This window comes from Cynocephalus volans, chromosome 8 (genome assembly GCF_027409185.1).
Source record: "Cynocephalus volans isolate mCynVol1 chromosome 8, mCynVol1.pri, whole genome shotgun sequence".
Taxonomy (NCBI): domain Eukaryota; kingdom Metazoa; phylum Chordata; class Mammalia; order Dermoptera; family Cynocephalidae; genus Cynocephalus; species Cynocephalus volans.
In genome coordinates this window covers 37,500,182-37,525,181 of record NC_084467.1, presented here as the reverse complement: position 1 = coordinate 37,525,181, position 25,000 = coordinate 37,500,182, and the positions used below count along the sequence as shown (strand labels likewise).

The following is a 25,000-nucleotide window of genomic DNA, read 5'->3' as shown; positions in this document are numbered from 1 at the left end:
TGCCATTTTGATCAGAAGTCACAAATGCTTTTTTTTTTTTTTTAAAGATGACCGGTAAGGGGATCTTAACCCTTGACTTGGTGTTGTCAGCACCACAGTCTCCCAAGTGAGCTAACTGGCCATCTATTGTTTTGGTCCGTTTTGTGTTGCTATAACAGAATTACCTGAGACTGGGTAATTTATAAAGGAAAGAGGTTTATTTGGCTTACGATTCTGGGACAGCTGCATCTGGCATGGGCCTCAGGCTGCTTCTACTCATGGCGGAAAAGCAGCAGGCAGCCAGCGGGTACAAGCAGATCACATGGCAAGAGGAAGCAAGAGAGAGAAACAAGAGGAAGCAAGAGAGAGAGAAGGTGCCAGGGTCTTTTTAAGCAACGAGATTTCACGGGAACTAATAGAGCGAGAACTCACTCATTAAGCCCCCCTCCCCCCAGGGAGAGCATTAATCCATTCATGAGGGATCAGCCCCCATGACTCAATCAGTTTCCAACACTGCCACATTGGAGATCAAATTTCCACATGAGTTTTGGAGGGGACAACACATCAAAACTCCATCACCTACATAGGGATCCAAACCCGTGGCCTTGGTGTTATCAGCACCACACTCTCCCAAGTGAGCCACAGGCTGGCCCTCAGATGCTATTATTTTTAATCATGCGATAGTAAATATGCCATTCAAAATTGGTTCTGCTATAAGAAATGCTAGTTGATGTGGAAATACTAGTAAATGTCTCCATTACTTCTAAGGAAAGGATATGACTATTCTTTAGCTAATCTCTCACTGTTTATATAAGTAGGCAAGTACCAAATGAAATACCACCAAATATAGCAACAAGTTAACAGAGTAACCATTATTCTTTCAGAAGGAGAGAAGAAATCTAGGGCAATTAGAGGGGGGAGGGGGAGGAAATAGGGGAAGGGGAGAGGTTAGCAAGGGGCATAAAGAATAATTATGATTCGTAACAATATATATGCTAGTAATACTGATTTAATCAACGTATCTCAATGTTCAACCCCAAAAATATGTATAATCGATTTTGATTCAATAAATAAAATAAATTATTTTTTTAAAAAAAGAAATACCACCAAGTATAAATATGAAAGTTTTTTTAAACTGACACTTTAAGCACAAAGAGGATTTTGTATTCTGTATTCAAAACATGTATTATTCTTTTCTCCATGAAACTGAAATTCTAAAATACCAATGGACCATGCTTCTCATTTACATCAACAATTGTGTTGCTGAAAGGAAAACAGCTGAGATCTTTAATACAAATACAGCTAATAAACTGCTACCATAAGCTGATAATGAGAGCTAGAATCGTTCAAAGTGGCAAGGATAGATTAGATGCACATCCATTTCTTTAATAGGTACAATACAGCAATTTTCATTTGCATTTATAATCAGGAACCTAAACTGAACCACTATGGAACACACAATAAAATGTCTCATAAAAAGTTTTACTGTCAGAAATAGTCCTAATACGATCAAAAGTCACTGCACAGGCTGGCGGGTTGGCTCAATTGGTTAGTGCACAGTGTTGATAACACCAAGGTCAAGGGTTCAGATCCCCCGGCCAGCACCAAAAAAGTAAAAGAAGCGGGGGTGGGGGTCCCTGTATGGAGGACATGAACCATAATTTCATACAGAAATACCAGGTAAACAAAACACCCAGATTCATTTCATTTGTAGTAAAACACATTTAAAACATTATGGTTCTTTCATAGTGTTCACATAGCTTCCATTGCCATTCACAGCTATATAATTTTATCTGTGCTGATCTATAATTATATAATTATTCCTTTGAAAATCTCTTAATATCTATTACCCCCATGAAACTCTAAATTCCACAAGGACAGAACCATGTCTGTGTTTTTCATCCCTCTATAATCAACACCTCCCATATATTGGTAAGCTAGTTAAGAAGTACTAAATAAATGTTTGTTAAAGGTTACCAAACAAGTGGGGGGAGGGGCATCAATTCTCCTCAGCCATTGAGAGCAATTATATATGTTTCAATATAAATCTTCCTGCTCATAATTAATTCTCCAGGCATTTTCGTTTACAGCATAGTAGCAAACATCTTTTTCATCCCATTTAATACTAGCAGTCTATAGAAAAATTACAGTCAAGGACAAAATACATGAGTACATCAAAAAGTTTGTGGAGAAACAGAATTGAAAAATAATACAAATCTTTCCATGAATTTTTTTGTAGTACCCTCGTATATAAAGCATCTAATTTTTTGAGAGTATTAGTTGCTTTTTTTTTTAAATTTAATAGTTAGATAGAAAATTATTTTCTCAACACAGAAACTAAGGAAAACATCACAAAAATTTTTTTCCCCCTGACCAGTAAGGGGATCGCAACCCTCTGCACGGTGTCGTCCGTACCACGCTCAGCCAGTGAGCGCACCGGCCATCCCTATATAGGATCTGAACCCACGGCCTCGGTGCTACCAGCGCCACACTCTCCTGAGTGAGCCACGGGGCCGGCCCATGAATTAAATTTAAAGTCAATTTATAAGGAACAAATTTAACACTCAAAGATTAAATCCTTAATGCAAAAAGAACTCTTAAAAATGAATTAGAAAAACCTAAGCAGAAATTTAGTGAAGGACATGGTGCAGGTAAGTCGCACACCCCAAAGAAACACACAGAGCTAATAAACATGTTCTAAGATGTTGGGGGGGGAGGCCTGTCCTAGGCCCCTGTCTCAGAACCCGGGGTAGTTTGTGATTTCTTCTTTAAACAAAGCAATATAAAGCATTCCACAACTTGACTACACTGCTTAAAAGAAGAGCAAAAAAATTAACTACTGAGTGACAGAGTAATGGGGCAGTTATTGAAGATGCACAACTCAAGAGCAGTTTCTCTCCCTCTCCTACAGCATCTTTTGCTCTGCACTGTTTACTATACATCTCCCTTCATCCTAAACATCTGGGATCTTGCCAAGCACAAAAACCCTATCTTATTCTTATTCTTCTCTGTGCACCCAGCACCTGGACCAGCAACTGGCACAGAAAAGTCAAAAAAAGTTTATTAAATTGAAAAAGACATAATCCCTGTCCTAAAGGAGATCACCATTTAACAGAGGAGGGGTTCCCCCAAAGGTTTGTCCTTGATTTTTAATCCTTCAATGTTCTCTCCTAAGTGATCTCATCCACATTCACAGCTTCAACTACCATTTTCATACTGATGAATCTTTGACTCTTAAATCTATACCTCTAGCACAAATTTCCTGAGCTCTAAAACACAATTGTTTACTAGCTAACCATCTATATAGCATATAGAGACCTCAAGCTTAGAACTCTTTTTCTCACTCCCTAGATCTGCCCTGGCTCCCATATTCTTGTTTTTTGGTTAATGGAACCATTCTCTGAGATATATCAAGTCTTTATAATAACAGGCTGAGTGTCCCTTATTCAAAATGTTTATGACCAGATTTACATTTCAGATTTCAGATTTTTTAGGATTAGGAATGCTCAAACTGTATAAGCATAGTCACTGGAGCTTTCTAAGCAGAGGATAACTATTAGATATTTATTTCCAGAAAATAATCTGAAATATATTTCACAAATAAGCCAATTAAGAAAAAAGGACAGAATAATAGTAAATATAGTGGAAGAAGGTGAAAGAGACAAATGAGGAAAGCAAGAAGCACACAGAGAGAGTACAGAACATGGGCAGACATGAAGACCCTCACTTAGTCAAAAAAAAAAAAAAAAAACCTCTGGGCACCTAAGCATACGCTGATCTCTCTCAACTGTGACCTACTTATTTATTGTATCTGCACTCTAGCCTTTAACTCCAGCTATCTCCTCTACACAAAAGACACCCTCCACCCCAGTCTCTCCCCAGTGCCATAGTCAAACATACTCAACCATTTTGATAATCTTCGGTAGCTCCCCACTACCTAAAAATTAAGTTCTAATGCCTCCACTTAACATTCAAACTCCTTTACTATTCAATCTAACCTACCCAACCTACCATCCACAACTTTACCTACCACTTCACTCCTTCCTTGCGGCTCCATGAAGACAGGGACCACGTTTATTTTGTTTACTAAGATGCAGCCAGCACTATGTACAGTGACTGCCATCCATATAGTAAATAAACTCTATGCTCCAGCTGAAATGGACTACTTGTTATTTCTAAGATTTTAGACAGTTATACCTTCACTGTATGTTCCCCACTCCAGAAAGCCTCTCTCCTGCCCAAGCTCAATATTTCCATGTCTAAATCTTACCTATCCATTAGGGTCCAGTTCAAATGCCTTCTCATCCATGAAGCTTTCCTTCATTCCCTAAAAAAAGTTACCTATTCCTTCACAGACAACTCCTGACATCCCTTGTTCACTTCTAATCCTTTAAAACCCAGCTCAAGCATTATCATTATTAAGCTTTTAATTACCACTACATCCAGAACTGATCGCTACTTCTTTTGTGACCAAACTATGTTTCACACAGTTCTCTATTATAGCAATCCTACAGCAATTATTAGGTATTTAGTTGTCTTCAAAGCAAGGGCAATGTCTTATATATCTTATTTTCTCCGGCGTTCACCACAATTTGACATCCCATGGGAACTAGAAATATGTCTGCTGAATAAAAATCCAGACAACATGTAAACATAGTACTTCTTATTGCTAACATAAACCAGATGAGATTTAGGACAAGACTCTATAGACTAGAAATACCATGACCCTAATTTAAAGGCAAATCTAAATAATATGCTTGGGCTGGTTGGTTAGCTCACTTGGTAAGAGCATGGTGTTGGTAACACCAAGGTCAAGAGTTCAGATCCCTTTACTGGACAGCCACCAAAAAAAAAAAGGGAATAATATTATCCTCAAAATTACAATTAGACTGATGTTATATCCCTTTTATACCTCTCTGCCCAAAGAATTGGTACTGTCCTTGTCAATTTACCTCTAACTTTACAACATTCTAGCAAGATTATTTCCCAGGTTCTGCAAGAGATAAATAAATGCCTCTATATAATAAGCAGCTTAGGCTGAAAATTTGCAAATCAGTCTCAAGTGGACACACAACCGCATGGACCACCATAGGTTCATTTTAATCTATTAAAGCTTGCATTATTACTATTAAGCTGTTTATTACACATGTGGTTCCATATGTTAAACACTGACAGAATATCTTAAGTCCCAATTTTTCCTACAATTCTCCCTCATTTAACACAGTAATAAATTGTGATTGCTACACAAAGACACATTTGCACATACACACTAGAATATATACTCAAAAAAATGTCATTTTATGGGGCAGAAACAATTTTCCAAGTATGGGATATAAGATACACACATTCTAGGACAATTTATTTTTAAAAATTACCTATACTAACTGTTAAATATATTCACAAGCATAAAATATCAATCAGGAAATCCTAAGGCAGAAAAAGGAAAAATAGAAGAGGATTTTTTAAGCTTAGGTGAAATACAGGAAAAAACGGAGCTAAATGAAGCAGCTTAAGAGGTGTACATCTTCTTTTTTTATCACCGATAGCTCCCAATATAATAGTTTAACATAGTGGGCATATATATAACATTAAGTGAATAAATATAATTTTTAAAAGATGAAAATAAGATCTCATACAAGGAGTTACCACACCAAGAATATAGAGGCTACTATTTTTAAAGTTATACATCTTAAACTTTACAAATCATCGCAGAAGAGATGATAAAAATGTTTAATATTAAGCTCCAAATTTGTTTAGGCAAAATAATTAAACAACATCTTAGAATGCAAAAAAATTAATATAAGTAAATAAACTTTTAAAAAATAATAATAATAATAATAATTAGTGTCTATTCTTTTGCTTCTTTCTTAAGGATGCTCTTAAGGGTAAGCTACTAGACTGCTAATATTCTACTCTCATGAAATCTCCCAACTTTTATTTTAAAACCTCTTACAAAACACTACTCTTATACCTTCGAAAAGACACTAGATGGCATTATAAACATGTTCCTCTTACAAAAAGAGAAACCAAGAGTGGAAAAGGACAGCAATACTTAAGTAAATAGACAATGAATGTGCTTAAACTTAGTTCTTACTAAGCTGGATACTTCACTGTCTGATACTATTTGTCCTTCCACGTGTAAATTTTTCATGCTCCCCTACATTCCTCTTCTTTCTACTCTCTTGCATGGTGATTTAACCTAAAGCTTCCAAGTCCATCTCTATAGCCCTAAACTGCTCTCCTTTACTCTGGACATCAATTTCTAACTTTTAAAAAGGATATCTAACAATCAGATATCCAAATGCAAAAGAATAAAGTTGGACCCTCTACCTCACACCATATACAAAAATTAACTCAAAATGGATCAGTGAAGTAAATATAAGAGCTAAAACACAAAACTCATGGAAGAAAACATAGGTAAATCTTTATGACCTTTGCTTTGGCAATGGATTCTAATAACACCAAAAGCATGAGCAACAAAAGAAAAAATAGATAAATTAGACTTCATCAAAATTTAAAATCTTTATGCATCAAAGGACATTATCAAGAAAGTGAGAAAACAACACACAGAATGGGAGAAAATATTTGTAAATCAGATGTCTGATAAAAGTCTAGTATCCAAAACATATAAAGAATTTTTACAAATCAACAACAAAAACCAAACAATTAAAAATGGGCAAAAGATTTGAACAGACCTTTCTCCAAAGAGATATATAAATGGCCAACAAGCACATGAAAAGATGCTCAACTTTATTAGTCATTAGGAAAATGCAAATCAAAATCACAATGACGTACCTCTTCACATCCACCAGGATAATATAATAAAAAATAAAGAATTTTAAAAAATGAATGTAACAAGTGTTGGCGAAGATGTGGAGAAATCTGAAACCTCGTATATTGCTGATGAGATTGTAAAATGGTAAGCCACTATAGAAAAGTTTGGCAATTCCTCAAAAACTTAAGGATAGATTATCTATAATTCCACCCCTAGTATATACCCAAAGGAACTGAAAATAGGCACTCAAACACATGTTATTCATATGTTCATAACAGCACTGTTCACAGCATCCAAAAGGTGAAAACAGCCAAATGTCCATCAACAGATAAGTGGATAAACAAATTGTGTTGAATACATAAAATGGGATATTATTTAACCACAAAAAGGAATTAAGTACCACTACATGACAGAATGTGAATGAACATACAACATTATGCTAAATGAAAGAAACCAGACACAAAAGGTCACATATTATATGATACTATTTATATGAAATATCCAAAATAGATAAATCCATAGAGACAACATGAATTTGGTGGTTTCCAGGGGCTGGGTGGAAGGGAAAATGGGAAGAAAGAGCTTAATGGGTAAGGAGTTTAAATCTGGAGTAAAGAAAAGGTTTTACAACTAGATAGAGGTGGTGACTGCGCACCATCGTAAATGTACTGTCACTTAATTGCTCACTTTAAAATGGTTAATTTTATGTGAATTTCATCTCAATAAATTATCTTTAAAAAAAAGATATTTATACCAGATGACCAATCATCATCACGCTGAGAATAACCTCATTCATTTTCTCCCCAAAACCTGTTCCTTTTCCTGCATTACTAATTTTAGTTAAAGGTACCATGGTCTACCTACACTTCCAAGTAGAAAACTGAAATTCATTCTTGAAATGGTTCTCTTTTATCCAGTCCAGCAGTTTTTCATTAGTATTAACTATGTTACAAGTAATTGCTACTCTGTACTGTTTCGACCCACAACACTTCTGACACCAAAAGTGTGAGGGGTTTTTTCCTCACACCAACAAATTCTTCAACTCCCCAGACACCAACTGAGTATCCTACAATTCAAATTAATTTTTACGCTAACCTCCAAGGAGTTAGCACACACCTCACAGGTTAAGGGCTCAGTCCCACAAGACTATCCCCACTTCAGACAACAGTTCCAAGTCCCAGGTTGAAGGACCACCTGTACTTCTGACCAACAGGCTATATAAATCAGGCATTCCCACAATCCCCCTCCCCAGGTTTGATAATTTACTAAAATGGCTTACAGAACTCAGGAAGACACTTTATTTACTATTACCAGTTTATTATAAATCAGGAACAACCAAATGGAAGAGATGAAGAGGGCAACGTACAGGGAAAGGGGAGTGGGGCTTACATGCTATCTCTGAGCCAGCCACACTCCCAGCACCTCAACGTGTTAACCAACCTGAAAAGCTCTACAAATGCTATTGTTTAGGGATTTTCGTGGAGGTTTCATTATGTAGACATGATTGATTAAACCATCAATCATTGATGATTAACTCAATCTCTAGCCCATTTCTCCTCTCCGGGGAAAAGACCAGAAGTTCCAGCACTCTAATCACAATCACCATGATTGGTTTCTCTAGCAACCAGCCCCCATCCTGCAGCTAACTAGTGACCTACCAAGAGTTATCTCATTAGCATAAACTCAGGTGTGGTGAATGGGGCTTGTTATGAATAACAAAAGACACTGCTATCTTCCCTATTACTCAGGAAATCCCAAGGGTTTTAGAAGTTATGTCAGAAACCAGGGACAAAGACCAAATATATATTTCTTACTGTAAAACAGCTATTATTACTATTTCAAGTACCTAAGCATGCAAAAATAAAACATTTAGTTCATACTGTTAAAGCAAAAGCCTGAGCAAGTTAAATTTAACAGTTTAATGAGCAAAAGAATGGTTCATGAGCCGGGGAGCATTCAGAATCAAAAGTGGTTCAGAATGCTCTGTCCCCCAACATGTGCAGGCTAAATTTATAGCCAGAGAAATGGAAATGACATACAAAAATAGCCTGATTGGCTATAGTTAAGGCATTTGCCTTATTTGGACATGTTTTAGCCACTTTCAGCCTCTAACTGGCTGAGATTCAGCTACTTATCACAAGAGTATACTTTTAACGTTAGGCTGAAGGTTGTTTACACATTAAGTTCACTATGTGTCAAGGCAACTTTAAGCCAAATTTTATTCAATTTAACAGTACTTACACCAAATCTGGCACTAGGTTATTTTACTCAGATTGTCTCATTTTGTCCTATTTTTCCATAAGCAAAGTCCTATAATTATTTTATTTTGTTATTGTTGTTTTGGTGGGGGGAGGTTGGCAGCTGGCCAGTACAGGGATCCAAATTCCCGACCTTATAACACTGTGCTCTAACCAACTGAGCTAATCAGCCAGCCCCATATTTTGATTTTAAAGATGAGAACACAGAGGCTTAAAGAGGTACAGTGACTTGCCTAAGTACAGATTCCTTCCCTTGAATGTGGGTGGGCTTGAGACTATACTAGAAATCATTCTGTGACTTTAGAGGCCAGGTCACAAAAGGTAAATACAGCTTCCATCTGGTTCTGTTGCAACAGTAACTTGGAACCCAGCCACTATGCTGAGGAAGCACAAGCAGACATGGAGTGGCTTCATCTAGGTGTTCTACAGCCCCAGCTGAGGCTCTCACCAACAGATAGTTTTCAATCATAGATATATGCATAAAGGAGACTTAGTATAATTCCTGCTCCCACCTGTCAAGTCACCTCAACCTTAGAGTCTTTCAGCTGAGGCTCCAGACGTTATAGAGCTGAGACAAGCTGTATCCTCTACGCCCTTTCTTAATTTCTGACCCACAGACATGATTACTAAGTGGCAGGACTAAGATGTGGAACACAGGTGTACAACATGAGCTTATATTTACTTCTTTTATAAAGTAGAAGGTATTCACGATGATTTCACTGAAATATATTTTCTTGAGTGGGAATGAAAAAAGTATAAATTAATGGATAAGCCCATAAGAGTTGTATGTAAATATCATTCATCATGACTTCTAGATTTCTACCTCCAAAGGTAGAAAATAGTGATGTTTATTAAAATCCAAATAAACAACAAAACCTGTTAATACCTCTTCAACACTTAAACAATGTACAATACTCACCGTTCCACTTCCTTACAGAAACACTTCAATTTGTCCCTGTCCCATAAAAACAAGTACTCAAGGGGCTGGCTGGTTAGCTCCGGTGGTTAGAGTGCCATGTTATATATAACACCAAGGTCAGAGGTTCCGATCCCTGTACCAGCCAGCCACCAAAAATAATAATAATAATAATAATAATAATTACTCAAGAGCAAAAATCTTTCTTTCTGATAAAGTCCAACATTTTTTCTCTTACAAGTTGTGCTTTTTGTGTTCCAAGAAACCTTTTCCTCATCGCAAATCACAAAGATTTCCTCCTACGTTTTACTCTAAACATTTTATGATTTAAGTTCTTACATTTGGTCAATTATCTATATCAAGTTAATCTTTGTATATAGCAAGAGGTAAGGATCAAGGTTCTTTTTTTTTTATGTGAATTGTTTCAGCACCATTTGTTGTAAAGACTACTTGTTCCCCATTAAATTAGCTTGGCATATTTGTCTACTTCTGGGCTTGATATTCTGTTCCAATGATACCAATATCACATTGACTTGATTACTATAACTTAATACAAAGTCAAAAAATCAGGTCGAGTGATTCTTCCAACTGTGATCTTTTAAATACTGTTTTGATTATTCTAGGTCCTTTACATTTCAATATAATTTTGAAATCATCTTGTCACTTTCTGAAAAAAATTACCTGGGTTTTGATTGGAATTGTACCAAATCTATACACCAATGGGGAGAATTTACATCTTAATGATATGAGTCTTTCAATCCATGAATCCAATCTCTCCACTTGCTTAGGTCTTCTTTAACTTGCCTCAGTAATGTTTTGTAGTGTTCAATGTAGTGGTCTTGCAAAGGTTTCTGAAATTTATCTTTAAGTAGTTCATATTTTTATATTACTGTAAATAGTACTGATTTTTAAGTTTCAATTTCTAATTGTTCATTCAATTTCAAATTGTTAGTATAGAGAAATACAATTGATATATACATATTTTTGTATATAGATTTTTGTATAAAACACCAATAAGGAAATGAAAATGTAAGTCACAGACAGGGAGAAAATATTTATAAAGCATATATATGATAAATAACTTGTATCCAGAATACACAAAGAACACTTAAAACTCAATAATAATAAGACAACCCAAATTTTTTTTAACAGACAAAAGATTTGAATAGACACTTCATCACAGAATAAATATGAATGGCAAATAAGCACATAAAAAGGTGTTCCACTTCAACAGTCAATAGGGAAATGTAAATTGAAACCACAAGGAGATACCCCCACACACCCACTAGTATGGCTAAAATTTAAAAGATGATAATACCTAGTACTGACAAGGATGTGGAGCAACTGCTGGGAGAAATGCAAAAATGGTACAGCCACTTTGGAAAACAGTTTTCAGTTCCCTGTAAAGAAACGTTCATTTACCATACATCCCAGCAATCTCATTCCTAGATATTTACCCAAGAGAAATAAGTGTATGTCCACACAAAAAACTGTACATGAACTCTCAGAGCACCTCTCCCTATCAAATGGGGAATGGATAAACAAAATCTGATACACCCGATGGAATACTTTTCAGCAATCAAAAGGCCATGGAGCCAGGGACCTGACCCCCCCCCCCCCACAACCAGGCACACCGCCAGCACCAAGGAGCATGCCAAAAACATCACCTCCACATGGGTGGCCCACCACAGCCACCACATTAACCACAGCTGCTGCAAAAGCAGCTAGACGTCACAACCACCATGCAGATGGTCCACCAGCCACTGGAGTGCATTGACCCAAGGAAAGTCACCAGCAGAGACCAAAGAAAAGAAAAGGACATCTCCCTCCACAAAGCCCATTCCAGAGTGACAGAAGAAGCATCTGCTCTACGATAATATTGGACACCTCTCAATATTTTACAGATCATCTAGGCAACAAATCAACAGAGTAACCATTACTCTTTCAGAAGGAGAGAAGAAATATAGGGTAATTACAGGGGGTATGGGGGAGGGAGAGGGGGATGGGGAGAGATTGGACAAGAGGCATAAGTACAATTTGTAACAATATATATACTAGTGATATTGATTTGATCAACATATGTCCACATTGAACCCCCAAAATGTGTATAATCAATTATGATTCAATAAAATAAAATTTTTTTTAAGTCTATGGCAAAAATGAAAAAAAGACTAAATAAATAAATAAATAAATAAATAAAAATAAAAAGGAACAAACTACTGATACTCAAAACAACATGGACAAATCTCAGAAGCATTATGCTAAGTGAAAGAAGTCAGACACAAAAAACTTCATACTGGTTGGTCATTTAGCTCAGTTTGTTAGAGCACAGCCTTAAAACACCAAGGTCACAGGTTCGGATCCCCGTACTAGCTAGCCACCAAAAACAAAAAGTGCATACTGTATGATTCCATTACTATGAAATTATGGAAAAACAAACCAGGGTGACAGAAAGCAGATCAGTTGTTGCCAAGCGCTGGGCGTGGGGAGAAATAACAGACAGCAAAGGGACACAGGAGAACTTTTTAGGATAACTGAAATAGTCTATACCATGATTGTTCTATATCATGATTGTGGTGGTGGTGGTGGTGACACAACCGTATACATCTCCCAAAACTCATCAAATTGAACACTTAAAATGGGTGAATTTTATTCTATGTAAATTATACTTCAGTACAGCTGATTAACATATAGATATCTCCACCTTTCACAGAAGAAAACGCAAAGCTACAACTACAGAAAGGTAACACGAAAAGGTGAAGTGGCTGAGTTTGGAATCTCCTTATAACACTAAAGTAGGTAAAACAAACATCTATGGGTTTTTCTCTTTTAAATCATATATGAAAATTAAGGAAAAATAACAGATTATGTCAATTAAAATAATAATTTTTTTTTTAAAGAATGATATGAAAAGGTTCTCAGAAATATCATGGATTTTTGTTATTTCCTTTAAAAGCATACCCCATATATGTCACCTTGAAATGAAGTTCTGAAACATTATTAACTTAGAAATATCATAATCAAAGCCACAATGAGGCCCCACTTAACACTCAGTCAGATGGCTATAATCACAAAAACAGAAAATAAGACTGGCAAGGTTATAGCAAAATTGAAACACTCATATATCGCTGGTGGGAATATAAAATGGTGTAACAATTCAAGTTTCTTAAAAAGTTAAGAATTCCCTATACTGGCCAGCTGCCAAAAAAAAAAAAAAAAAAAAAGAGGGTTAAGAATTACCATATAGGGCCGACCCCGTGGCTCACTCAGGAGAGTGCGGCTCTGGGAGCTCCGAGGCCACAGGTTTGGATCCTATATAGGGATGGCCGGTGCAGAAGACACCAAGCCAAGGGTTACAATCCCCTTACAGGTCACAAAAAAAAAAAAAAAAAAAGAATTACCATATAACACAGCAATTCCACTCCTAGTAATATACCCAAAAGTACTGAAAACAAGTACTCAAAACAAATACTCGTACACAAATGTGCACAGCAGCACTACTCACAAAAGTTAAAGGTGGAAACAACCCAAATGTCTATCAACTGACGAATGAATAAACAAAATGTGGTATACAATGGAATCTTATTCAGCCAAAAAAAGAAAGAAAGTGAAAAAACCTTGAAAACATTATGATAAGTGAAAGAAGCCAGACACAAAAGGTCACATATTGGATGATTCTATTTATATAAAATATTCAGAAAAGGTAAATCCACAAAGACAGAAAGCAGATTGGTGGGTGCCAGGACTGGGATGAGGGTGAATGAAAAATGACTGCTTAATGGATAGAGGGTTTTCTTTGGGGTGGTAAAAGTGTCCTGGAACTTGATATATAGGTGGTGGCTGCACACAATGTGAATAAACTAAATGCCACTAAAACGCATAATTCAAAATGGTTAAATTTGGGTGGGGGGATGAGGGGGGCTGGCCAGTATGGAATTCCAAACCCTTGACCTTGGTGTTAATACTGCGCTCTAACCAACTGAGCTAACCAGCCAGCCTTAAAATGGTAAATTTGATGTTACATGAAACTCATCTCAATTTAAAAATTCAATAATAATGTGGCACCCAAAATGGCATATCATATTCAACATGAGATTGATGATAAAGTGTTCAATGGTATATCATATCCCTTGTTCTAGTTAAAAATATTCCTAATTCAGTTCAAGATTACAGCAATTTACATTGGTAATCACGTTAGAATGATGCGTTAGAAGTCATATCAAATTCTTGATGTCTTTGACAGTCAAGTGACTTAAATTCAGAGTTCAATCCAGTTTGGGGGCTTTGATTTTCTCTCTGTTAAGTCTCACTTTGCTGGTTCTTCTTGAACCATCATTTCTGTTTGTGAGGCTCTGAGAGAATGTATCATTCAACAGAGGGAACACTGTGCCATCAGCATGTGATAAACATTCCTTCTATACCTTTATCAAAGAGGTTGATAAAAACAGTTAGGACCTGAACAGAGAAGTCTGTGTAACATCATTTCAGGCAGGTACTGACACATTAAATCAATCTTTTGCAGACATTATACTTCAAACAAGTATTAAACCAACCAGCTGTAACATTTAGCAAATATTTACACAAAAACTTCTTTACTCTTTTAATAAGTAATCTCATACATTACTATGTACCAGATACAATGCTACATGTAGACGAGGAATATTATGATAGAAAGACTCACTCTTTGCAAATGATCATTCCTGTAAAGGCAATGTCTGCCAACAAAGTAAAACAAGAATTCTAAAAGTATACTTGAAAAATTTGTTAAACCCTACCAATTAAAAGATTCTTGGGATTTACAACAAACCCAATATTCAGTCAATATTGAGTAAAGTTCACCTGTTAAACCAACCTCAGTATAACTTGCTGGAATCCAAGATTCCGGTCTCATAGAAAAGGCATCAAAGCCTAAGCTTTCCACTTGTCATCCCTGTCTCAAAAATCTTTCCATTTATGGTCCCTCTTCCTCATTCCCCATTTGCTAATCTCAACAAAAATGTATTCATTCAATAATTATTAATTATTTACTTTATAATAATTGCTATAGGAAGCTATGGGAAAACTTTAAGCAAATGAATGGCTAAACACTGGTGCTAGATAAATATTAATCAAATGAAAAAACAGAAAGATAAAACTAAAAGAAGTAAGAATAGACATAATCAGATCTGTGTTTTTAAAAGAACAGACTTTAGTGTGGAGAATGGCCTGAAAAGGAAGAAGACTAAAAATAGTGTTAACAATCATGAGACCACTTCAGTGATCTAAGTAAGAGATTGCAAATGTGGCTTAGTTAGACTGGGCAATGTTTATGGTGACAAAAAGTAGACTACTAGATGTTGGGAGCTAGGGCTCACTGGGTGACTGGATGGGGAGGAAAGTTAGGGTGAAGGAAGAGTCAAAAAGGACACACAGGCATCTGGCTTTAAGCTTCTAGGTGGGTGGTGGCACTATTTAATAAAACAACAATTTAATGGGATGACCAAGGAAGAATTGGTTTGGGGGTATGGAAAGGCAGAGCAGACAGATGGGGGTAAGTCTTAGACATGGTGATATATACAAGTGAGTTTATGTCAGAAATACACAAGGCAAAGATCAAAGCTGCAGATACTAGTTAACATACTCATGATAAAGCAAAGCAGGAACTAATCTCATTTTACTGATGAGAAAATATTAGATCAAATAAGTTTAGTCTTTACTCAAATTCAAATAGCCAGTATCACATAGATCTTGATCTTCTGACCAAATCCAGAGGTCTTTCTCCTATGCCACTTTTAACACTAGATTTTAACTGAGTATAATTTGGCGGGGGCGGGGAGCTGGCCAGCACAGGGATCTGAACACTTGACCTTGGTGTTATAGCACCGTGCTCTAACCAACTGAGCTAACTGGCCAGCCCCTTTAACTTTATACAGTTTTTTAAAAAAATAAGAGTAACTGGGCCGAGCCCGTGGCGCACTTGGTAGAGTGCTGCGCTGGCAGCGGGGCGACGCTCCCACCGCGGGTTCGGATCCTATATAGGACTGACCGGTGCACTCACTGGCTGAGTGCCGGTCACGAAAAAACGACAAAAAAAAAAAAATTAAAAAATAAGAGTAACAACTAATCTTGGACAAGATGCCATCTAAGTTTTTCTCGATCCCTAGGAACATATAATAATATGGTTATATGATCCCTTTATAACATGCCCTGTAAACCACTAATTAGAATCATGGTTTCTACATATATGGAGAAAAGAGGCCCTCAGAGAAAGCTTCTCAATAGATACTAGGAAATGACGGAGAAGTCCAAAAATCTATTCATAAATATATCATTTAGATGGGCTCAAAATGAAAATATTTGCTACTTTAAGATTTTTGCCTCTCCATTCTCCAGACTCTGGCAAGTTACCTCCCCAATAATTATAGCCAGCACAATTCTTGTCCTCTTTTAGTTACCTTTTAAATCATAATCAACAGGGGCCGGCCTGTGGCTCACTCAGGAGTGCGGTGCTGATAACACCAAGGCCACGGGTTCGGATCCTATATAGGGATGGCCAGTTGGCTCACTGGCTGAGCGTGGTGCTGACAACACCAAGCCAAGGGCTGAGATCCCCTTACAGGTCATCTTTTAAAACATATAAAAAAATAATAAAATAATAAAAAATCATCATCAACAGAACATTCTTTAAATGTTTTATTTTAAAATTGTTGTTTTAGGGCCGAGCCCGTGGCGCACTCGGGAGAGTGCAGCGCTGGGAGCGCAGCAACGCTCCCGCCGCGGGTTCGGATCCCATATAGGGATGGCCGGTGCACTCACTGTCTGAGTGCCGGTCACGAAAAATAAATAAATAAATAAATAAATAAATAAATAAAATTGTTGTTTTACATAAATCCTGATGACCCCAAAGTTCTCTGGAGGTTGGGTCTGTGTACTAAATCCAGCCATAACTCCAAAGAGAATACATGCTAGTTCAGATTTTTCAGAAATGTCACAGCCAGAAGGAGGTGACAGCAAGGTTTAGTCAAGTATGAGGTAGTCAAAGCAGGAAAAGGTACTTAATACTAACTAGCAAATGTGCCACCAAACATCAAATATCCAACTGGAAATCTTTGGGGAGCAGAATGGAAAGGGATGAAATAGCCTGAAGTTACAGTAGGTAAGTAAACAGCTCAAGAAAGAAAAACAAGAGGAAAAAACAAAGGGCAGATCCCTGGGAGTCGTGCATCACTTAACAATGGGGATACATTCTGAGAAATGGGTTGTTAAAGTATATTTACACTAACCTAGATGGTATAGACTACTACATACATACCTAGGCTTTATAGTATGGCCCCATTGCTACTAGGTTACAAACCTGTATGGCATGTTACTATACGGAATACTGTAGGAAACTGTAACACAATGGTAAGTGTTTGGGTATCTAAACATATCTAAACATAGAAAAGTTACAGTAAAAATACAGTATTATAGGGCTGGCCAGTTAGTTCACTACGGAGAGCTTGGTGCTGGTAACACCAAGATCATGGGTTCGGATCCTCATACCAGCCAGCTTCCCACAAAAAAAATGTGGTATTGTAATATGAAGGGGACCACCATCATAAATGTGGTTCGTTGTTGACACAAACATCATTATGCAGTGCATGACTGTAATTGAATATGGGTCTAAAGAAGCAATTCTTTTATGAATTCATAATAAAGACAAATATTCCATTATCAAAATAGGCAATGGATCTGAATAGACATTTCTACAAAGAAGATATACAAATGTCCAACAAGCACATGAATAGATGCTCGACCTTTTTAGTCATTAGGGAAATGCACATCAAAGCCACAAGATACCAGTTCACATCCACCAGAGTAGCTAAAATTAAAAAGAGAGACAACAACAAGCATTGGCAGAGATGTAGAGAAATCAAAGTTCCTCAAACACTTAAACACAGAGTGACCATATGACCTAGCAATTCCAATCCTACATATATACCCAAAAGAAATGAAATCATATGTCCACACAAAAATTTGTACACGAATGTTCATAGCAGCATTATTCATAACAGCCAAAAAGCAGAAACAACCCAAATGTCCGTAGAACAAATTAACAAAATGTGATATATCCATATAATGGTATGTTACTCAGCAATAAAAAGGAATACAAGCTGCAACATGGATGAACCTTGAAAACATTATGCTAAGTGAAAGAAGCCAGTCACAAAAGTATGCAGAAAGAAGATCAGTGGTTGCCTGGGAGTATGTGGCTGGGAGGATGAGGAGGAGCCAGATAAAAGTACAAGTTTTCTTTCTCAAGTGACAAAAATGTTCTAAAATTGACTACAGTGATGGTGCAAATATTTGTGAAATACACTAAAAACCACTGAATTGTACACTTTAAATGAGTCCATTTTATCATATGTGAGTTATATCTCAATAAGCTGTTAAAAAGGAAAAAAAAAAAACACAATTCAGGAGTACTTCACTCAGCCTAGGACTCCAGCAACCTCAGTCCTGTAGTCCCTTCTGCAACATACCACCTTAAAATGAAACATTTAGCTTTACGTTGGTGGCAGCAGTTCTCAAAGGGATGCGTGTTAGAATCAGGTTCAACATTTTAAAGAAAATAGAAGCCTGAGACTACCCCTAGATCTCTGGATCAAAATCTCTGTAAGGATACACGCATATGCAATTTTTTTAACTTCTAGCGGTTAAAGGGGAGAGAGTTGGAGCTTTAGTAGGGAAATCTGAATATGGTCTTTATATTAGATGCTCTTATTAAATTGACGTTAAACTTGGATCTGATAACATATTGTAGTTATTTAGGAGACTGTCTTTGATCTTAGGAGAAATACTTAAGGACAAGGTGTCATAATGTCTGTAACTTTCTTTGAAATGATTTAAGGAAAAAATACACATGCAGATAAAACAAATATGGCAAAACGTTTACAAAATGGTCAATCTAGGTAAAGCTTATACAGGTGCTGATTGTACCGTCTTTCAATTTTTCTGAGGTTTGAAATTTTCAAAATAAAAAGTTGTGAAGGTGAGAAGTTCCACAAGTGATCCTGAGTCTCTCTGTGGCCTAAGAGTCACAAACTTCAGGTGATATCACAAAATCCTCTGATCCAAAAATTAGCTTCCCGCCTGCTGCATGAAAATTTCCTCCTCCTATCCCCATTTCTCAGAATGAACAAATGGACAAAGCTTTCTACTCCATATATGTTGACCCAAAAGGCTTATAACCCCAAAGTGTAGATAAGATTATATTTTAAGGGGAACACGTTTGTTACTGCACCCTGCAAATTACTAGTGTGCCTGGCCCTAAGGATAGAAGGAAGAGTGTGAAATCAGCAGAAAGTACCTTAGGAACAAAGACAGGGCCACTGCAGGTAAATGGGTACAATATGCAATAATAGGCAGAAAACCTGCCCAGACTGCACAGCTCAACCTTTATAAAGCCCTGCCTATCATACAAAGCCTAGACAAAGAAAAGGCTTGTTCTTTCATCTGATATATACTTAAGTGCCCATTGTGTGCCAAACATGTTCCCTATCCACATGTACTAAATACATATACCACAGAGCTATACACAGAAGCAACACAACTTCACAAGTTTTAGAATCCCTTCTATAAAAAGAAAGTTCTTTCCAGAAAATTTATTCATTCAAGTTACAACCATATTGAATCTTTTTCTTAATCCTCACTACATAATCAGTACCAGTGATAGTGACAGCATAAAAGAGCAATAAGAATACATTCCATTAAAATTCCATTCTTGTTCTACATTTCACTGTGGGAAATTAAATTATCCAAAGCCTAAAAAAGGAAGATAATAAATGTGGCAATGACAAATGATGATCAAAAATTTGTTCATATAGCAAGCCACCACCTTTACTAACACTTACCAAGCCAGCAGTAAGAGAAGGTGCAGACTGTCCAAGGGACTGGTTTCTCATTCTAACCAGGTTTGATGCTTCTCCTGAAGACTGCCAAGTCACCTGTCCCACACTGCTATGTACACTGCTGGACAAAGGGAGCAGCTGCTTACCTTCAAACAAGGTTTGAAAAATATACATGTAATTATTTATTGATAAATGAATAAAAAATACAAATATAATGACATCAAGTGGATAAAATCATATCAATACAAAGTTCCTCTGTATCCATTTTAGAATCTATAGTCTTTTAAAAATTCCAACTGTCTTGGTGGTGGTGAGAATTGAAAGTGGAATTGTGAAATGAATTGACAATTTTAAGTTCTCTGTAATATTTGCCACCATGCCAGCCTCCCCCAACACCCAACCTAGCAGTCTAGGAATTTTCCAATCCCTTCCAGCCTACTTAGTTTCTCACAGACTACATGCAACATGAGTGGTGCTGACAAGTGCTCCTTGACAAGTCTGGCCCTCAGGTTTCCATAAGACAAACACTGAATCTATACTGCTCTCATCAGACTCCATGTGCTCAGTCCAGTACTGAGTGCCTTAATCTCACTGAAAGACTATAAGAGTCACTTAGAAAGACTGAGCGTCCAGAACTGCAATGACTTTCTAACTGACATGCAAGTCCCATTTCTCCCCTTTCTTCACATCATTCTTCACACTGCTGCCAGTGATCTAACCAAAATAAATGTGGTACTATTGTTCCCTTTCTTAAAGATTTCTGACGGCTGCCCACTGTTTAAAGAACTAAACTTAACAGCATACTAAAAAGACCTTCCATAAATCCAAATTATCTTTCTGGCTTCATCTTCCACTCTTTCTACAGCCATTCACTCACTCAACTTCAATATTATGCCCTGCACTTTCACCTGGCTTCATCCTGATCATGCAAATCACTTGAATACCCTTCTTGTGCCTGGCAAAATCTTAGTCATTAAAATATCCACTATAGTAAAGATGTGAGGGAAAGAGTTTGGGAGTGACAGTTGGTTTTGCTGCAAACAAAATATAACTCACTTGGAGAACAATTTATGAAAGCTGAACTAGAAGAAAACTAAGTTGCAGAAGAAAGATTAAGAAGGACTTCCCTTTGACATGATGAATATTTTTGTACTCAAATTTTTTATAACTAGCCTATTTTACCTTTTTCTCAGAAAAATGTAATATATTTTTAAAATCTAGTTATCTTTCAAGTCTTTTCTCAAATGTACTCTTTACTCAGAAGCCCATAAAACCCGCCACAAAAAAAAATAATAATGATGATGGTTCTCTACTCAAAACTTATATAAGCCCAGAGTAGAGGCTGCCTGAATGCCTTCTTTCCTTCATTCTGAAAACATTGTGCAGTTCTCCAGATGACCTGCCTACTCCTCACCTATAAATTCTAAAACAAAGCTAACTTGTTAACTTATCCTATCCACACATACAAAGGCTAGTATCATATCTCTCTTCAAAATAAGAGCCTGCTAGGGAAAAAGTTTTACACAATTACAGAAGAAACTCATTTGGATCTATACCATTAAGGGCTTGAAACATAACAAGGATGTCCAAGAATTTGAGAAAAGTAAACAACAAAAAACAATGTGAACGAATACAACAACCAGCCATTTCATAAACAGCACAGAAAAAAAGAAAACCTCTTAAAAATTCTAATTATTATTCTTACAATAATTCAAGAGGCTATTGCATAAAACATGTCCAGTTAAAGATGGCAGGCTAAGCACATGCTTTTATCTTTTGTCCTCCAGGAAACTATGTAAAAAATGACTACAAAGAAGTAAAATAAATAAATAAACAAAGATCATAATGAGAGAGACAGACAGACAGACACGGACAAAGACAGAGTGAAAAAAATTTGAGAAAATCTAAAGCAGATAAGTGAATCACAACCAATGGAACTGGGCAAAGAAACGCATAAGTCACAATAGGCACAGAAGAGGATGCAGTTAAGTAGGTACCAGTCTGCCCTGAAAAATTTTAAGTAAGCTGAGTACTCAGAAATGAAAAATACCTAAGAAGGCATAAATCAGATTAACTGAAAATTCTACAGACAGAAAAATCAAACACAACCACATTTCCAAAATGTACCACCCAGTAGCCACACGATTATCTCACAGGGTAGAAGGGATTTAGCATTTTAGAGCAGAATACTGGATTCTGGTTGTTAGGTGCTCAAAAGAAAAAACTGATCCAGAAAATAAAAGGAAACGTTTTTAAATTTTAATTCAAAAATCCATTTACTCATGGACAATTAAAAGATAATCACATCCCTAAAAGAAAACCAGAATGCTATATAAAAGCAAACAAGAAAGAGCTCTATATGATTAAATACATGACTGGCAAATTTCAATAGAAGAGTGAGACGATAAAGCCAAGGGAATAGCCCCAAAAGGGACAGAAAGAAAAAGAAATTGAAAATTGTTTACTATTGGGCAAAGTAATATGGTGGAATTACGTGTTCTTCTCTACTAATCTAATATTTTTGGCTAAGGTCAAATGGATTCCCTTAAAAAAATAATGCCACATTTTAATTGCTTCCTATTTGAACCATGACTTCTTTGTATAATTTTTCCTCTGCATTTTTTTCTTTTTTCTTTTTCTTTTGGTGGCTGGCCCGTACGGGGACCCAAACCTGTGACCTTAGGGTTCTAAGGCTGCACTCCAACCAACTAAGCTAACTGGCCAGGCCCATCCCCTTGGATTTTTAAAATGCCTTTTCTTTGAAGGGGGAAGAGGGGGGAGGAGTATGGGCTTTAGGTTTGGGAAATGGAGAAAAAAAGAAAATCAAAAGTAGCAAAGAATGTGAAGTCTACACAAGTGAGCAGAGAGCAAAAATCAGATTGAAAGGGAGTAACCAGTAATAGTGGTCAACCAAAAAATATCTATCAGATTCAGGAGGAGAGCAATCAGAGATTCCATGAGGAAGCAGTAAGGAGAGGAAGACAGCCTTACTATAAGTGTTCTATACAAGACTACAACCAAAGAAGCAGCTGTCAAGATGCCCACTCCATTGGTATGCCCTTAAGTATTGACAACAAAGTCCCACTCTTCTTAAAAAAACAAAATCAGATATTTACCTGACAGAGAACCAGCCAGGCTTCCTCTCCGTAACTTACAGTCATCCTGACTAAGTTGTCGTTGGAGTTTAGTTTTTCCAGTGGATGAAAATATGTCAGGATTACTGAGCTTTCTGAAGAGCAGGGGACTAAGTCCAGTTACCACATCCTTCAAAGAGAAAAGAGTAAAACATGAGCCTTTAATGTCTTTTCTGAAGTTTATGTAATTTATACTAAACATTTACAACATTCATTACAGTTAAAAAGTGCCAACATCTTATATTTCCCACTCAACAGCTAAAGCCAGAAACATATTTCTTAGTAAAAGCTGGGTGTGCTATGAAAGATACGGGACATTGATTATAAAAGGCCAAAGGAAAAATAGGGAGGAGGCTCACAAGATGACACAGACATTTTGATAGGATATACGAAAGTACTTCAAAAAGTTCATAGAAAGATTCATATTTTTTTAATTCTATTTTTCCATGAACTTTTTGAAGTACCCTTATATTATTCATCATGAGTACACTTCTAGTTATGTTTATTTATTTACTTTTCACCTTTTATTCACACTCTTCCTATATCCAGTAAAGAAAAGCATATTTTAGTTTTTAAAAAATCATTAAATAATAGAACTTCTTTTACTTGTCATACAAAGTTAGAAAATATCTCTAACATTTATTACTGGAAAACTCTTTTGAAAAAAAAAATAAGGCCAATGAGACATATCTTTTATATTACAATGAAGGAAGCTATAATAAACACAGATAAGTAGCACATCACACTGATCTGGACAGTCCAGAGACAAAAATAACAAGCATAAGGAGAAAAAACTGACTCCTATGCCACCGGCCATTTGAAAAACAAGACTCAAGTAACTGGCACGATAGCAAACTAAAAGCCTCAGAGGAAAAAATTTGGAAAAATGGCCACTTCTCTGAGAAAAGATTAAAAAAAAAAGAAATACCCTCAAAGGTCGTATATTGATTGATGGGTTCACAAACATGAGAAAGTGCTAATATTGGTTGGTGGTAACTATCCAGAGCATGATTTACAAATGCCCAGCATAAAAAGTAGAGTGAAATTGATGAAGAAAAGTAACTGGAGAGAGAAGGAAAAAAGATTTTTAAATTTGGAGGTAAATGAAGAAAAAAGGATAAAGGGGGTTATTGAGGCACTGAATCATCAAAGCAATTGACGTGTAGAGGCAACTGCAGCAGGAGTAAGCACAGTGCCAAAAGGGAATTGGAAACAGCAGTTAATGCAAAAAAAGAAGGCAACAAGGAAGCAGCCTATTTTTTCACCGTTTGGTATGTCAAGGATGAAACAGTACCTATGGATCAATGAGAAACCATGGAAAGAAGCAGGGTTTGAGCACTAATGCTGGTAACCCACTGAAGAAGGCTGACTGCTCACAGAGGTAACACCCACAGCAAGAAGCTCTGGGTGGAGGGACATGAAGAGGCCTTGGAAGACATCAAGCTAGAGTGGATATCCTGCATGAAGGCAATGTGGAGAGGGAAAGATCCCATTCCAAAAAGACGTAAAACAGATGAGCTACATGAGAGCACCAGCATTTGGATGCCTGCTGCACTGTACAGATGAACAATCTCAGCTAGAGAAGGAACAACCAAGAGAGGACGAGACGAACACCAATTAAGAGAAACACATATCTTTTTCAATCTCCTTATTCCCTACCACAACACACCAAAGAGAAGCCAGAAAATGGAGGAGAGGAAAAATGAAAGAGGATTATGCCTCTCCTTATTCCAAGTCTCTCCTGTCAAAACCTGGCAAAGGGAAAAAAAATACAAATTAAATTAGATACGAAATTTAACTTTTAAGCTGAAGTATATTGCCTGTTTCAGAAAAGTACACATACCTCAGCATATAACTCAATGAATTTTCACAAACTGAACATACCCATATAACCAGCATCGAGATTTAAAAAAAATAAAAAGACATAATCAGTACCCCAGAAAGTCTCCTTGTGCTCCCTTCTAGTCACTACCCTTGAGCTACCCTCAAGGGTAAACACTATCCAAGCTTCTAATAGTATAAACATATAAAGTGCAAAACATTATATAAATGGAATCACTCAGTATGAA

At 36.6% G+C, this 25,000-nt stretch overlaps 1 protein-coding gene across 4 annotated transcripts in view; it reads right to left on the bottom strand.

Annotated features, from left to right (window-relative positions):
* Positions 1–25,000, bottom strand: part of MAST2 (microtubule associated serine/threonine kinase 2) — a 218,887-nt gene that overhangs the window by 171,577 nt on the left and 22,310 nt on the right. For all 4 annotated transcript variants that reach the window (XM_063105590.1, XM_063105591.1, XM_063105592.1 and 1 more), the window contains exons 2-3: positions 22,914–23,061; positions 19,801–19,943 (exon numbers count right to left, since the gene is read on the bottom strand). In XM_063105590.1, the coding sequence (XP_062961660.1) occupies positions 19,801–19,943; positions 22,914–23,061 (291 nt within the window). The remainder of the gene's footprint in view (positions 1–19,800; positions 19,944–22,913; positions 23,062–25,000) is intronic.